This window comes from Spinacia oleracea, chromosome 4, assembly GCF_020520425.1.
Source record: "Spinacia oleracea cultivar Varoflay chromosome 4, BTI_SOV_V1, whole genome shotgun sequence".
Lineage (NCBI taxonomy): Eukaryota > Viridiplantae > Streptophyta > Magnoliopsida > Caryophyllales > Amaranthaceae > Spinacia > Spinacia oleracea.
The window spans coordinates 109,157,125-109,173,789 of NC_079490.1; the positions used below are offsets into that span (position 1 = coordinate 109,157,125).

The 16,665-nt window shown below is 32.1% G+C and overlaps 1 protein-coding gene and 1 long non-coding RNA gene across 2 annotated transcripts; one reads left to right on the forward strand and one right to left on the reverse strand.

The window, feature by feature from the left end:
* The first annotated feature begins 8,265 nt into the window (after positions 1-8,265).
* On the forward strand, positions 8,266-12,097 carry LOC110776813 (uncharacterized). Its single transcript, XM_056826635.1, has 6 exons — positions 8,266-8,539; positions 8,673-8,729; positions 9,298-9,372; positions 9,818-9,931; positions 11,490-11,552; positions 11,791-12,097. Exons 2-6 carry the CDS (start codon positions 8,673-8,675, stop codon positions 11,947-11,949), a joined length of 468 nt encoding a protein of 155 aa, XP_056682613.1. The 5' UTR covers positions 8,266-8,539; the 3' UTR covers positions 11,950-12,097.
* Positions 12,098-13,295: 1,198 nt separating this feature from the next.
* Positions 13,296-15,562, reverse strand: LOC110776812 (uncharacterized). Its single transcript, XR_002530264.2, has 3 exons — positions 15,401-15,562; positions 13,619-14,159; positions 13,296-13,535 (listed from the first exon to the last, which is right to left on the reverse strand). It is a non-coding gene; the product is annotated as an uncharacterized lncRNA (long non-coding RNA).
* Positions 15,563-16,665: the final 1,103 nt, after the last annotated feature.

Genomic DNA, 16,665 nt, shown 5'->3' on the forward strand with positions numbered 1-16,665 from the left:
AAAACCCACTCCCCTCGGTAAAGCAATAACTATGCTTCATTGTTCATATAAGGATTTGAATAAGGGTTTCCTCACATACTCCAATGGTGTATCACATTCACAAGAAATTATTCAATAGCTCATGTCTCACACACGAATGTGTCTTAGATTGCCACCAGACACAGATCTTGGAAACACACACATATAACTTGTGAATCAAAATGTAGAGAAGTGGATATCTCATTACCCCCACAATGAACCATCTTACTTTAGATGTTGCGATCAATTTTCTTCTTGACATATAAGATCCAATGCAATGAACTCGACTTCATAGCGGATATATATAGTGAACACACTTCTGCTATGCATCTTCACAAAATGTTACACTACCATCTAGTGAACACACTTCTGCTATGCATCTTCACAAAATGTTACACTACCATCTAGTGAAAAATAAATTCACTAGTAGTGTAGTGAGTGTAGTAACAAACACTGCAAAGCAACATCAAGTCTAGCAACATCTTCACAAAATGTTACACTACCACCTAGTGAAAAATAAATTCACTAGTAGTGTTGTGAGTATAGCAACAAATACTGCAAAGCAACATCAAGACAAGGGAAATATCACCGCAATAGACATAAATATAAATCAGCATATTATTTTGAGATTACTTTCTAAATAACTATCAACAATAATATATACTAGAACCACAATAAGTCTATACTGGCTGTTTATCACAATGCACAACAATTCATCAAAATAAATTATGCAAAAAAGAGGCACAAATAAATATATTATGTAAATTTAGTGTTTAATAAATAGATGTGAAGAAACTTCCCCGATATTTAGCACGTTGGAGGAACAAGAGCACTGCAACCAAGTTGCGACATTCAAAGACATGACATGGGGGTTGTGTGGAAGCTTACTCCGCTGCCCAAGTGTGGCTTGTTGTACTTGCCGCGTGTAGGTTGTGGTAAGCCTAGTTATCCTTGTGTACACCTTTCAAACCATTATAACCATTATTATACCACAAAATATCGTCGATGACACACATAAATAGCAGCAGCAAGACCGTTGTCTCCGATACTGCCATCAACTTCACCTAAGCTAGTGCTAATATCCCACTCTCCAAATCAACAGACTATATTAATTAGCTTCATGCGCAACATGTCAATATCATCATCATATTAACCATAACTATGAACATCATTTATCATTATCATATAAGGTTATTGCCCTCGGGAGTTTCTAAACCTCAAGTGGCTTGTGTCCATATGGACACAAGTGATCCAAATACAATCATCTTGAGTACCAACACATAATATGTCAGTACCAAAATGCAAAATTGCTTAGAAGTACCACCAATACAAGTAATATTGTGTTATTGGTATTCACATAATTTGTATTGGTACTAACATATTCTGTATTGGTACTCCAGATTCTGTATTGGTACTCACTTGTGTCCATATACTTGTGACAAAGACTTCCTCTATTGCCCTCTGCTTATAACGGCTGTCCTGATAATGATTATCAAAAGTTCCTTTTCACAATGGTTTTGCTATCTGGGTACAGGGACACTTGATATCGATTTCCATTGTTAGCCTAATGAACGACGTTGACGAACCCTACTCTCACCATGTCGCAGGCTCGCAATTAGAGATTTAGAGTACTACTGATCTCAAAAAAGTTTTAACAGCAATTTTGTTATCAGCCACAGTACCAAATATCGGAAACTAAATTCCTTAATTTGGTTTAAATTCACATAAAACTCTCCTGAAGAAAATAACTCCTCTTAATTATATCAGTTACTTCCAATATCAAGGATTCCAAACAAAAGTTTTTTTGCTGCAACTATCGTTAATTATTTATATCTCGATTAGATAGCCTTCAAAGTATAAAACCAAGATGCAATTTTTCCGCAAAATATATGTAAGAAATATAGCTATTGAAATCAAATAAATAAGAGAGCCTGAATAAATTTACTTGATTGATGATCTCCGGATTACAATGATTGTGTTGTGGTATGAAGGCCACTAATTTAGAAGCGAATTTCGCCACTACCGGTACGGACTCTCAAGTGACGAACGCCCCCAAGGTTAACACAATCCTCCTCTCATATCTCTAATGGGTTTAGGATTTGCGTTTTTTGGTATATTGTATTTTTGAGGTTAATATTATGGAACTCGAATTTTTTGACGGAAGCGCATATATATACATACTAGATTAGATCCCGTGCACACACGGATTTTGATCATTTTTTTCACAAAATATTTAACAGATTATCTCCCAAACTACTACATAGTTATAACATTTTTATTTTTTAACATACTCGTTTGAATTTATTCATCCAATGTGCATATTTAAAATGCATGGTAATTTGACCAAAATATTGAGTGATATATTTTCATTATTAATATAGCGATTTCACTAAAATATTAACAATTTAGAATAATTATTATTACGACGTATCTATTACTGCCATAATTTATAAAGTAAATTTTGTTTCCATACATAAATAGTTTATATAAAAAGAAAGAGAATAAAATAAAATAAAACAGATACACTTTTTTGGGAAAGTGGTTTTTGGCGGGAAAAAATCCCACCATGAATTGACACGTGTCGTTCCTGGTGTCTCTTTTAGTATATAAAAATAACTAGTGTAGGACCCGTGCGATGCACGGTTTACGTATTTTAACTTTTAGTGCAATTTTAAATTAATTTAGAAAAGAAAAATAGAATAAAAGTAGATTTTTTTAATTCCTTTTCACGCATCACCCATAAGTTCATGTTAGGTATAAAAATTAGTGATCACCCTATATTATGAGAAATGTCAATTCTCAACCTAAACTGTTAAACCCGTTGGGTTAGTCCGATCGTTAAAACACAAACCATTAATAACCAGCGAGCCGGAACCCAAAACCCGATCCGATTATATTCAACCCAAACCGACCGGAAAATATTAACCCGATTAAGATCTGATACCCAATAACAACCCGTTCCGCAACAAACCGATCTGTTTTCAACCAGAACCAAATGGATTTGAAACCTGTTAATGATTTCGTTTCAATCCGAATCGTTTGAATTCGAGGAAAACCCGTATACAACCCGAACAGTTTTAACACGTAACCCGCTTGATCCGAACATTTTACAACCCGTAACCCGTTTAATTTGAATGGTTTTCAACCCATAGCCCGTTTAATCCGTTACTGATCTTAAATTCTTAACACTTTTAAAAATTAGTTATTGCCTTTGTCCCCTAATTAAGGCCTCTATTATAATTTATAAACGTATTGAAAAATGTGATTTTATAATTTGGAACCGAATTCACCTGACTTAAAGTACAACCATTTACCCATTTCATCTCGCTTTTGATTTATTCCCATTGTATGAACCCAAATCGATAAAAACCTGAACCGATATAAACTTGAACCCAATTTAACCCAGTTATACTTGTTCAACCCAATCCATTTCAGATCCGATATTAAGTTCAAATACTATCTCATTTTTTATAGTCTTACGTGTACCCATTTTGTTACCCGCCCCACCTCAAGTTTATTCTCTTGAAATCAGGTCTGATCTAATCCATCAATTTCAATTGGGCCCTATTAGATTTAATCAGGTCCAAGTCCAATGATTTTAGATAAGTTCAGGGAATTCGAAAAAATTATTTCAAATAAGGTGAAGAGAACACACCCAACCTCCATTTTTCTTTGTTCCACTCACTTATTATATATGTGATCAAAATAATATATAAATAAATAATTGATTCTACTTTGTCATACAATATCATAATAATATAGTTTTTTGGATTGATAATCAAGATTTTTACCATAATGAAAAGATTGTTAATACATATCCATATATAGTTGTCATCCCAAAGAGGTCTTCAACCGGAATGTGAGCATAAATAAAAGATATGGGATATTTGATATTATATGACAATTTTTCTTATTTGGCAATCACTTAATACGTTAATTATTTGAATAAAAAAATAATAAAATTTAATAAACATGGACACTTGTCAGCCTCACAATGAGTGCCTTGTGTTTTAGTAGATTACTAGTATAGGAACCGTGCGATGCACGATTTACATATTTTAACTTTAATTGCAGAGTTAAATTAACTTAGAAAAGAAACATAGAAAAATACGTAGATTTTTTTTTATTCGTTTTCACGCATCACCCATAATTTTATTTTAGGTATAAAAATCAGTTATCATCCTATACTATCATTACTATGAGAGATGTCAATTCTCAACCTGGACCGTTGAACCTGTAGGGTTGCTCCGATCGTTTAGAAACTGAACTGTTAATAATCTGCGAGCTTAAACCCAAAACCCATTCCGATTATATTCATCCCAAAACAATGGGAAAATAATAACCCGGTTAAGATCCTAAACACGATAACAAACCGTTCTGCAACAACCGGATCCGTTTCAACCTGAACCTAATAGATCTGAAATCTGTTAGTGACGCATTTCGTTTCAATCCAAACGGTTTGAACCCGAGGAAAAATCCGTTTACAACTTGCACTGTTTTCCCGTAGCTTGCTTAATCCGAACCATTTACAACCTGTAACCTGTTTCATTCGAATCGTTTATAACCCATAGTCCGTTTAATCCCACTACTGATCTTAAATTCTTAACACTTTTAAAAGTTAGTTATTGTCTCTGTCTTTCCTTAATCAAGGCCTCAGTATTAGTATGTATAATATAAACTTATTAAAAATTGTGATTTTTATAACTTGGAACCGAATTCACCTGACCTGAAGCACAATCCTCTACCTATTTCATCACGCTATTGATTTATCCATATTGTATGAAACTAAACCAATAAAAACCTGGACTGATATATATTTGAACCTAACCCAACTATACATGTTCAACCTTACCCATTTCAGATCCGATATTCAGTTTAAATATATTATTTCATTTTTTTATTGTGTTACACGTACCCATTATGTTACCCGCTCCATCTCAAGTTTGTTCTCTTGAAATCAGGTTAGATCAAATCCATAAATTTCAATTAGGCCCTATTAGATTTAATCCATAAAATCAATGTAGTTTGCTAATAAACACGTGTGCCTTAAGCTATTCATATATTGAATGTTAGTAAACTTAACATGATGTAACCCAACTATACATGTTCAACCCGACCCATTTAAGATACGATATGAAGTTCAAATATTATTTTATTTTTTATTATGTTACACGGACCCATTTTATTACCCGCCCCATCTCTAGTTTGTTCTCTTGAAATCAGGTCAGATCAAATTCATAAATTTCAATTAGACCCTATTAGATTTAATCAGGTTCAAGTCCAGTAAGTTTGACACTTGTTTATGGTATAGAAGTAATACGTATACATGTTGAATAAGCTATATGACTTATTGAAATATTTAGTTCGAATATTCCTATACGTATAAATGGAGTAAACATAAAAGTCTAATACAATTAAACATAAATATAGATTTAAGAGAAATGTAAATTGAGGTAGATAAATCTGTTGGTTCTCCTAAATAAATAAACATAATAAATGGAGTATGTTTATTATTCTGTAATAATTACTCCTTTTTTTTTTAATGGAGTAACATATAAAGTAGTTAGACTTTTAGTTTTAGGGCAAAAGTAGCATGATAGAATATCTAACATAATATATGAATATTCAAGAATGAAAGTATACTAGTATTGAAGCCCGTGCGATGCACAGGTTTGTAATGAAAAGTACATATTCGTCAACTGAAGTTCCATCATCTTGGGTAGATTCAAAAAAATGGCGAAATCGACAATCCGTATCATCGCGAAATTCTGAATTGGCCATTAAAATTACACCAATTTTTTTAATCAAACTACAAATGCAAATTAAATTAATAATTTACTCTCACACTTTATTTTAAGCCCGTTACAATAATTATCTACTCAGAAATTAATAAGTCGTTCAAATTTGTAAACTAAACCCAATAATTTTTTTGATGGAGATAATCCATCCTATAAATTTGGAATGATAAATCTATCCTAACTACCATAATTACCTTTTTATTAAGATCTGCCAACATATTAACAAAATCAACAAATCTATCTAACTACCAACATGCTAATTCCACCACAAATCTTAAATGCTAATTTCACAGCAAATCTTTTTTTTTTAATTAATAAAAATATGAATAACCCTTATTTATTTAAGCTATATTTTTTTTTGAAAACTGTTATGTTAATGGTTAGATATGGGCATAAAGTCATATTATTTATAATTAGAAAAAAAATATAGGTTTAATGCAAATAGAACTCTATTATCCACTTACATATTAGACGGTATTAGAGAAATAAATAATTATTGATTTTATTAGTACCTTCATATGAAACTATTTCTTATGCGTAAATCTATTGAATGAGTCACTGCAACAACAAACAAACAAGCAGAAAAAAATATTAGAAAATACAAATTATACCCTATATATAAGTGTCACCACATAAAAACATAAATGATTACATGATCATATTCATGATGAATGAATTAATTTTACATAATACTTTTTAAAAAAAAGTACAGTACATGATTTGATAAAATTGTTACGTATGAGGAATGGGAGAGCATAAAATCTTGAATCTTTAGATTATATACTATACCCAATGGCAATTAAAAATTATTAAGGTAATTGAAATTACAATTACCATTTATTATAATAAACACTACTCCGTATAATTTGTTGCATCGATCACCCTCCTTGAACCATCGACTTTTGCGCTGAAACATAGCAAAGAATTGATGTACGTGAGTTACTTAAGCAAGATGAAATCAAGCACAACAAAAACTAAAATACAAATATATCAATATCCAGTAGGCATACAAAAATACAAATATATCAATATCCAGTAGGCATACAAAATACTTCCTCTGTTCTTATTTATATGACACAATTGAGTTTTTGACACTATTCACACATGTTCCTTTGACCTCCTTTTGTGATTTATGCTTAAGAAAAAATATAGTCGTGTGGGGTCTTATTAGATTCATCTCAATAAATACTTTTTAAATATCAAATTTTTATAATTTTTTCTTATCCATAATGGAACATATTAATGTTTGAAATCGTGCATTGGCAAACGCGCCTAAATAATTGTGTCATTTAAAAAAGAACGGAGGTAATAGTATTAAATGAACACATATAAACGAATAGCAAGTTCTTAAGCCGATGGAGCATAAACAATTATGCTGTGTACAAAAAAAAAATTACGTTGATTTTTTTGTGTTATACGTGAGTTTTGGTAGATACCGAAAAGAAGTTTATATGTATGTATATATATACAAATAGGAGAAGAGAAGTAGGATAAATTTTAGTTGGAATCTATTTTTTATCATATTAATTAAGTGGTCAATCATGGAAAGACTCTAATATTATTTACTAGATTAGGTCCCGTGCACGCACGGTTATTTTAAAATTATTAATTGACCATCTTTTTTAACTGAAATATCTATCCCTTTAATCTATTGCGTAATTAATAAATCTCGAACATACTCATTTTATCATATAATATACAATTTCCGTTCTATTATGTATTATATATTTTATATGTTTAATATGCTGATTTGACCAAATTAAATATTTGATATGCTTAATATAAACAAAATATTGAGTAAGAATGTTTTTTATTATTGATATGACGATCTGACTAAATATTACCAAAATTGTTTAAAAATGTCATATTTAATACTCCGTAATCCTATATTTTTTTCTATTTATAAACATTTATACAAAAGGAGAGAAAATAAAAAATAAAAAAAAAATTATTTTTTTAGGAAAGGGTTTTTGGCGGGAAAAAATCGCATCAGGAATTGACACGTGTCACTCCCGGTGTCTCTTTTAGTATATAGTAATAGATTTAATTAGTTAATAACTTAATTATATGTGATGACGTGGAAATCTTACGTGGCGCTCCGAAATCTCTTAAAAAAGCTCCTCTTTATACATATATATATATATATATATATATATATATATATATATAATATATATATATATATATATATATATATATATATATATATATATATATATATATATATATATATATATATAAAGGGGAGGGATCCGGTAAGAACACTTCCTTGTGTAAGAACACTTCTTACAATAAGAACACCTTTTAATTCGTAGGATTAAATTAGATCCAACGGATACGATGCTACGCGTGTCACCAGCCATTAAGGGCAAAACAGTAATTAATCCGAATTTCTTAGAACATCTCATAACCGAAAATAGAAAAACGATCTCCCCCATTTTCTTCAACCTAAAACCCCCGCATTTTCTCTCTCCTGTTTCGCTCCTTTTTCCCTCCAATTTCTCACCAATTTCTAACATTTTCTTCGAATTTCTCGTAGCAATTTACTAAAATTCTTCTTATTCTTCCTTAAAATATCTATCAACCGAAAATTTTGGCAAAATCGGATCAAAAAAAATCGTGAAATTAAACCCTAGACATTTCAAATTTCAAATTCGAGTGAAAAACGAATGAATCGGAACCGAACAAGAGAATTCTTGTGATGTGACATACAAATTAACAAGGTCAGTTTAATCGTTGAATTTCTAACAATTTTAGCATCATTTTGTTAATTTTATTAATTTTGTAAATTTTTGTTGATTTTCTTTTTAATTTCGAATATCAAGAAATATATTGACAAGCAATGTGATGATGTAGATGATGTGCAAGTTATTCAAGCAAATTCCCCTACCGAAGAAGATCCTCCTACAATTCGTAAGTATTGACAAGTTTTAGAATATGTAGCTTAAGTTTTAGAATATTTGCTATGGTTTTTTAGAACATGAACTTGTTGAGTTGAACATTTGTAGAGTGATTTGGTTTTTTGAATTTTGGTTCTTGGATGAGTTGAGACCTGAGTACGTATGTGCCAATTTTTTGTGATTAATATCTTAATTTCTGATTTTTTTTTTTGGAGTTTATGATTCTAATATTAAGTTTGATTGATGTTCTAATTGTTTGATTTGGTGTTCTAATTGTTTGATTTAATGTTCTATTTTTTTTAATTATGTTCTATTCTTCAGTAAGCATCTGACTTAAAAATTTTATGTGAAGATTTTCAAAATGTAAGTAATTTTTGGAGAACACAAGGTTTAAGGTTTAGAACTTACGCCATAGATTTTAGAACATACGGCATAATTGTTTAGAACATATAGCTAAAGTTAATTTTTGCTATGGTTTTTTGCATATTTGCTAGAATTCTTTTTTCATACCACCAAATTATGAGTAGTTGTGTGCTGACTCTGTTGAGTCCTTACATGTTTTAACTATGTCTTTCCTATAGGCCTCAAACAAGGGAAGGCACCTCCCTGCTGTTGGGGAAGACTCTTTAGAAGAAATCGAGGTTCTATCTCAGGAGGTAAGGCGTGAATGTGTGATGCCCTCCGATTAATTAGGGTAGTCATGTTTTTTTTGTATTTTTTAAGGATAGGAAATTCTTCTTTCATGCTAATACCAGTGTATTGCACAATGATTAGCTGCTTGTTAATTGTTTTACTTGGACTTTTTAAAACTACTGATTCTGTGACAAACATACTCAGAACTATCATCTTTTTTAATCAATGAGAAAGCTGCTAAAATAATGAGTTGTGCTTCCATGCCTGGCTGCAGTATTATGATACATTCATGTCCTTCCATGCATGGCTGCAGTATTTGCGATACATCATTGACTATTTTATTCCATGAAAACCTTTGAATGATTCTGTTTTTCCTCTCAATGTTATTGTTGTTCGGGTAAAAATAGTCTAATCAACTAAATGCAGCCGCATTCTGGCTTTGTTGCTAAAATCCACTTCTTCACGCAGATTACCGAGCTAAAGCTTTCTGTGGACCTGCTGGAAAAAGAAAGAGACTTCTACTTTGGAAAACCGAGGGATATTGAAATGCTTTGTCAGGCTTCTGAAGCGGATAAACTGCCGGTGAGAATCTGCTAAAAATACAAACTTTTTCATGGATCACTCAGACATTGTTTATCATATATTGTATATCATGATATGTGTTTCCAAGTTCCAACTTCTGCTACTTAATGAGCAGAAAGTGAGCCATGTAGTATCAGGTTTGCATAGCATTTTTGTCACATTAGAGGATTTTAACATTTTAGAATTTTAGAACACACGGGTCTATTTTTTAGAACATAGGGCTTAAGATTTAGAACACATGGTATAAGTTTTAGAACATACATCATAATTTTTAGAACACATGATTTAAGTTTTAGAACTAAAACCTTAAGTTGTAGAATTAAAACCTTAAGTTTTAGGACATATGTAAGGTTTTTATAGAACATGAGTCTGTTGATTTTTAAGATCATGTTTTAGAATTAACCTTTTTGAGTTCAAGTTCTAAATATTTAGTTTAGAACACAAGGAGTATGATTTAGGACATATGTCTTGAGTTTTAGAACATAAGCCATAAGTTTTAGAACACAAGGCTTAAGATTTAGAACTTACACCATATATTTCAGAACATACGCCATAAGTTGAACACAAAGTTTAAGTTTTAGAACATATGCGAGTTTATTGTAATTACTGTCTTCTAACTGTAGTATTTTCGAATAACTATTGTCTTATTAGAAACTCAGTTCACATTCAGTGAATCAATAAGCGTAAATGCTTAGCAAACAGAGTTAATTTTATTAAACAAATTACTGCAGACGAAAAGCCTAAAATTTAATCGTGGCTTTAATTATTAGCCAAGAATGAGTCCAAGTTTGATGCAGTAATCTTTATATCAGCCCCCGTATTGACATCATGTGGCACTTAGCATTCATATGATATCTGCATCATATTATGGAATCATTACAGGAAATGAAGATATGCAGCCTCCATAAGTTTTGATTGTTTAGGGATAAAAAGGAAAGATATATGAGACTAATGTTGATCAAATAAAAAGAGCACCCAACATTTGTATAGTCTCTATGCTTTGGTTGTGTCCATTTACGATGGTCTTCAAGCTCAAGCATCTACTGGGGTGGATTCAGATTGATTCTCAGATTTGTTTTTCCGCCTGAAAAGTCGACCTGCAATTACATATACTAATCAAACTTCATTTAGCTCTTTCTGTATGTGACCCTGTGTGACTTTTTGAATTGGATACTCTTTTCACTCACGTACAACTCATCCAACCAAACTATATAAAAAAAGAGAAGTAATGATTCTACAATACCACTTCAACATATTTATTTCCTTAATGCCTAACTATATAGAATGTTTGGACAACATAAAGCTTTAGAATGACATAACTTGCTCCTTTGTTCCTTTTTTATGTGTTCTTGTTTATGTATGTTATCCGACTTTTGTGTGTTTTTTTTGTACAAGTATCCTCGAGTCATTTTGTGGTCAATGGTGATTTTTTCGCTCTGTTCTACTCTAACTACTATCCTAATACAGATAGCAAAAGCCAACCATTTATGATCGTTATGCTATATAATCTATGGCTCAAACTTTTATATAAGATCTTTTTTCCTTTTCTTTATATCAGGAAGCTGTCAAACACAAGCCTACATGTGTACATGCCTATCTAAACTTAGGAAATGTACACAAGGTAAGCTGTCCAAGAAGGATTGTACACTGTAAATATTTGGAGTATTGCTCAAAAAGAAGCTAAATACACCACTGTTCCACAAAGTATTCGAAGATTCACGCCAAGGAAAATCCCAATTATTCTTCTCCAACCAAATTACATGGAAAATAGCCAAAAAACATCCTGCCATAGAATTTTATTCCCCTTCCACTATTTTATTCAGGTTGTCTATCTTATTCTTCTTCTGTCCTTCGTACAGACTCTGGGTATGCCTCAAGAAGCTGTGTTATGTTATCAACGTTTGCTGCAGGTCCGACCAGACTATGCTATAGCTCATGGTGAGGATAACTCTGCTTTGCTGGCCTTTATAGATGCACTTCAAATTCCATTTTTGACATATTTAGAACACATGATTTAAGTTTTAGAACTATAGCCTTAATTTTTAGGACATATGCAATGATTTATAGAACATGAGCCCGTTGATTTTTAAGTTCATGTTTTTAGATTTATACTTTTTGAGTTCAAGTTCATGTTTTTTCTTTACTTTTATTTTTTCTATTGAAAAACAACTAGCCTACTAGCTCAATAGGTAGAGCTTTGTGCAAATGCACAAAAGATGTGGGTTCGAATCCCACGTAGGTTAATCACACAAGTTTAGAACATATACCACATTGTTTAGAACAAAAGTTCAACTTTTTAGAACATGGACTAAAAAAGACTTTAAAGTATTTTTAAAGTGAGAATATTCCAGTAAAATCTCATTACTTATGTTAATAACCAACCTAAAAGAAACAACGATCGTTATGTAATTGAGCAAAGCTCGATTAACTTCATGTTCGACTATTTAAGCTCGAATTAGCTCGTTAAGCTCAAATTTAGAACATAACTGAAAAAGGATTAAAATATTAGTGTTTTATTTTCGTATATGAGAGAACTAGTTCTATTATTGATATCGTAGACCTTAGGTCTTATTGTTTGTATATGAGAGAAGATAATGTTTGTATCTTTTAGACCTTATGTCTTATTCATATCGTATATGAGAGAACTGGTTCTAATATCAATGCCCTTTGCTTTGTTCTTAACCCCCCTTGTTTACAATATTTACGTTCAGAACATATGAATCATTATTTAGAACATAAAGCTTACATTTTAGACAACGACTAAAAAATGATTAGAATACTATCTTGTCTATTTGTCTATGTTCTGTTGATTGTCTAACCCAAAATTTTATGTTCTTAGTAAAAACACATGCTCCTAACCCCATGTGTTTGCACAATATTTAATTTTTAGAACTTATGAACCGTTATTTAGAACATAAAACCTACGTTTTAGAACACGGATAAAAAATGATTAGAATACTATCTTGTCTATTTATCTTTGATTTGTTGATTGTCTAACCCAAAATTAATTTTATGTTCTTAATAAAATGCATGCTCCTAACCCCCTTGTTTACACAATATTTACTTTTTAGAACATATGAACCATTATTTAGAACATAAAGCATACGTTTTAGAACATGATTAAAAATGAATAGAGTACTATTTTTTGGCTGGTTCTGTGGGTTGTCTGGTGGAGTCGGTTTGTGAGACTAAGGATGCTGTGGAGGAGGATGCTGTAAAGATGTCTCAGGATATTGGACTGATGTGGCTCAGATTTGTGCAGACCCTGAGAAAAGTTTGTTTGGACCTATGTAGGATTCGAACCTACATCCATGTGCAATGACACATTGCTCTACCATTTGAGCTAATAGGTTTTCACAAAATATTCAAGAAAACAATGCATGTAGTACTATCTATAGAAAATAAAACAATTAGAACATATGCAACAATAATTACAACATATGAAACAATAATTAGAACATACGCACCCTGCCAAATATTACAACTTGTCAAGTAGCTACGCAACTAGTTACCCTGTCAAATATTACAACTTGACAAGAAGGTGGCGAACATAGCCTAAGCTTCACTTAGAAGCCTGTGACACCCTTCATCATCGCTACCATACCTGTGAAACATAATAATCGTCGAATCACCATTACATTTTATTAATATCGGTAACCAAATCAAATAGGTCGTTAATGTACATACCTGTCGCCAAAAGCAATTCTGCATATATTGGAGCTAGCAAAAGTTATAAGCAAGTCACTCAAGTTAACAATTTCCGAAGCAGAGGGCGGGGCAGATATCTTGTTTATCATCCTCATGACTTCTTCGTGTCAAATTGGAACAAAAGACTCGGCCTTTTTTGAACTAAAGAGATGAACAACACAAACCTTCATAATCTCTCTAAAGTAGTGAAATCTATGAAAAAACGTTATGTGTAACCCATTATAACTTAGTATTTGCGTCCCAAACTTAGTAACGTTGGTGGTCTGTAACAAAAGTTTAGATCCTGTGTTTGAAGGACCTCTTTTGCCATCTTCGCAGATTGAACCACCAAAGCCTGTACGCTTCCATATCGCAAATTCATGATCGAGCTGCAGATCTTGCCTAGCTTAGCAAAGTAGATGTGAGGTTTTGACTTTTGAGGGGTCAAATTGGTGTAAAGTTCCCTGTGAGGGGAAGCCCTTTTGGCCCTCATTTTCTTGTGTTTTAGAACAAGAAATATAGTACTCCGTATAAGAGATTGCTGCAAGGAAGAGAATTAGTATTACTTCTATCATCTTTAAATTCGGCTTATGATTCTTGGTATAATATGAAACTATATATATGCAACAATTATATAGAGACTGCTCCTTGCTGATAATATGCCTCTCAACCTCAGTGGCAATGATGATGTCCATGGCCCATTTCAGCATGGTAGCCTCATATGTAGTACATGTTACTACTAAGTTGTAGCCTACAAGTTATGGATCATTAATGTTACTGATAGGTTGTTGCTTACAAGCTACGAAGTAGTATATGCTATACCATATAAATCTCATCCCTAAGATCCTTTCATACTACAAGCACAAAGTTTGAATCATTGCAAACTTTACCCATCCCCTGATCCCCACTCCAAAAAGAGAGACCAAAATGCATGTATTCAAATTGCTCCACCAACAGTAGTAGTGGTGATGGTACCATTTCCAACACAAGGCCATCTCAATCAACTCCTTCAGATTTCTCATCTCATAACCTCCTACGGATTACCAATTCACTTTGCTGGATCCTCCTGTCACAACCTCCATGCCAAACTCCGTTTACACGGTTGGGACTCACAAAGTTTAAGTAAGATCCATTTTCACATCTTCCAACTCCCTCCTTACACCAACCCTCCTCCCAACCCAGACCCTTCCATCCCCTTTCATATGCACCTCCAACCATTTTTCAATGCATCTTTGCATCTCCGTCAACCTGTTTCCCAGCTCTTACAGCAACTCTAATGGAAGTTCATTAGAGTTATTGTGATTCATGACGCACTACTATTATTTTGAATATAAGCAACGATGATTTAGAACATAAGAAACGACGATTTAGAACATAAGAAACTATTATTTAGAACATAAGCAACGATGATTTATCAATTATAACGCCACAAGCAAGATCAGTTCACGAGAAGAAACGACATATTAGTTTCATAGTTTGGTCCATAATGGACTTTCAATAACAGTCTGGAGGAAGTCTTTTCCAAAAATTGACATAAGAAGATGAGCAGCTATTCAAACAAGCAAAATTTAGAGCAGAATACCAGAAATTTAGAACAAAGTAGATACAAAATTCAATTAATTTCCATAACAATCTAAAACGAATTTGAACAAAAAAACACGAAATCCGGAAGATATGCAATCAACATATAATCCGAAATGAACAAAAATCAAACATACATATCAACAAAACAAGTAACTGGAATTACAAAATTGAAAACTAAACCTAAATTTGAAAGCATACCTTTGAATTAACACAGAATCTGGAAAATTCGGTATCGACTATATGATGTAAAATAGCATGAATTTGATGAAGAATGTGATAATTTGGGATAAATTTGGGCGAAATTGTAGGAGGAAGAGAGGGAGAGTGAAGTTGAAAGAGTTTAGAGAGAGAAAAAGAAGTGACGTGAAAGAGGAAGAAGAAAGGGGTAGGTCGGCAAAGAATTACAAAACTGCCATTACTCACATAATTAATTTGGGCGGTCGGATTAGACTCGATCTTACGGTTCAGAGAGAGTTCTCACCGTAAGAAGTGTTCTTACGGAGAAAAGTGTTCCTACGAGAGCCCTCCCCTCTATATATATATATATATATATATATATATATATATATATATGGGCCTTGGTTGTCGAATAACAAACACTAAGCTCCCACTGAGTTTAGCAACTCTTTGTATATATATAATTGAAAAAGTATTATGAAATTATTTTTCAATAGCTTTGACGAATTTGGTTTAGTTTGGTGGTAGTTGAGCATTTTGTTTTAGAAACTATAGGAAGATTCTTTATGATTCATCATTGATCGAATCAAGTAAGAATTGATTTCGATCATTCCAATTTAGATATACCATATCTTATGGAGCTCGATCGTGAAATTACAACACACAATCATTGATGATCATTCTTGACTTAAGTAATCATCAACATGATCTAACCTAGATCTTTATGATTTCTTGCCAAGTGGATTTTATACTTCTGAATCTTTGAACTTGCCAAACAGATTCAAATTTATATCACATTGAGTAAATAAACCTATGTTCACTCTAATTCAGGTGAAATAATAAAGTCATAAAATCTTTCTTTAGCTTTGAACTCTATTGTCTAGGTGTTCTAACAATAGTTCATATCTTTTGTTACTTTCAACAAGTAAGACTAGCTTGTCTTGAATTGATCTAGAAACCAATCTACTTTCAAAAGTCCATCAAAATAAAGCTTTTGAATGTTAGCTTGTCGACATGGTCTAAGCAACAATGCTAAAGGTTTGTGGAAATCAAATCAAGAGATTGATTTGAACCTAGTAAAGTTCTTATTGTTAAAGAATTGTTTGTTTTAATCAAGCATACATGACTCAATCCTTAAATGACCATTTCATTCAAATAAATGAACAAACATTGTTTTTGTTTTTTCTTGAATGCGAGTCTTTCTGTTTTTGAAGTAGAAATTTAGGTATGCTGATTATGGAACAAAATAGCCATTAAGTTCCAGCCTTGAAAGGACTTAAAACAAA

Bases quoted from the DNA above. Each gene is read 5' to 3' on its own strand.
- LOC110776813 (XM_056826635.1), top strand. From the start codon at position 8,673: ATGATGTGCAAGTTATTCAAGCAAATTCCCCTACCGAAGAAGATCCTC. The intron at 9,373-9,817 runs GTAAGGCGTGAA...TTCTTCACGCAG, and splicing joins TCGAGGTTCTATCTCAGGAG to ATTACCGAGCTAAAGCTTTC. The intron at 9,932-11,489 runs GTGAGAATCTGC...TCTTTATATCAG, and splicing joins CTGAAGCGGATAAACTGCCG to GAAGCTGTCAAACACAAGCC.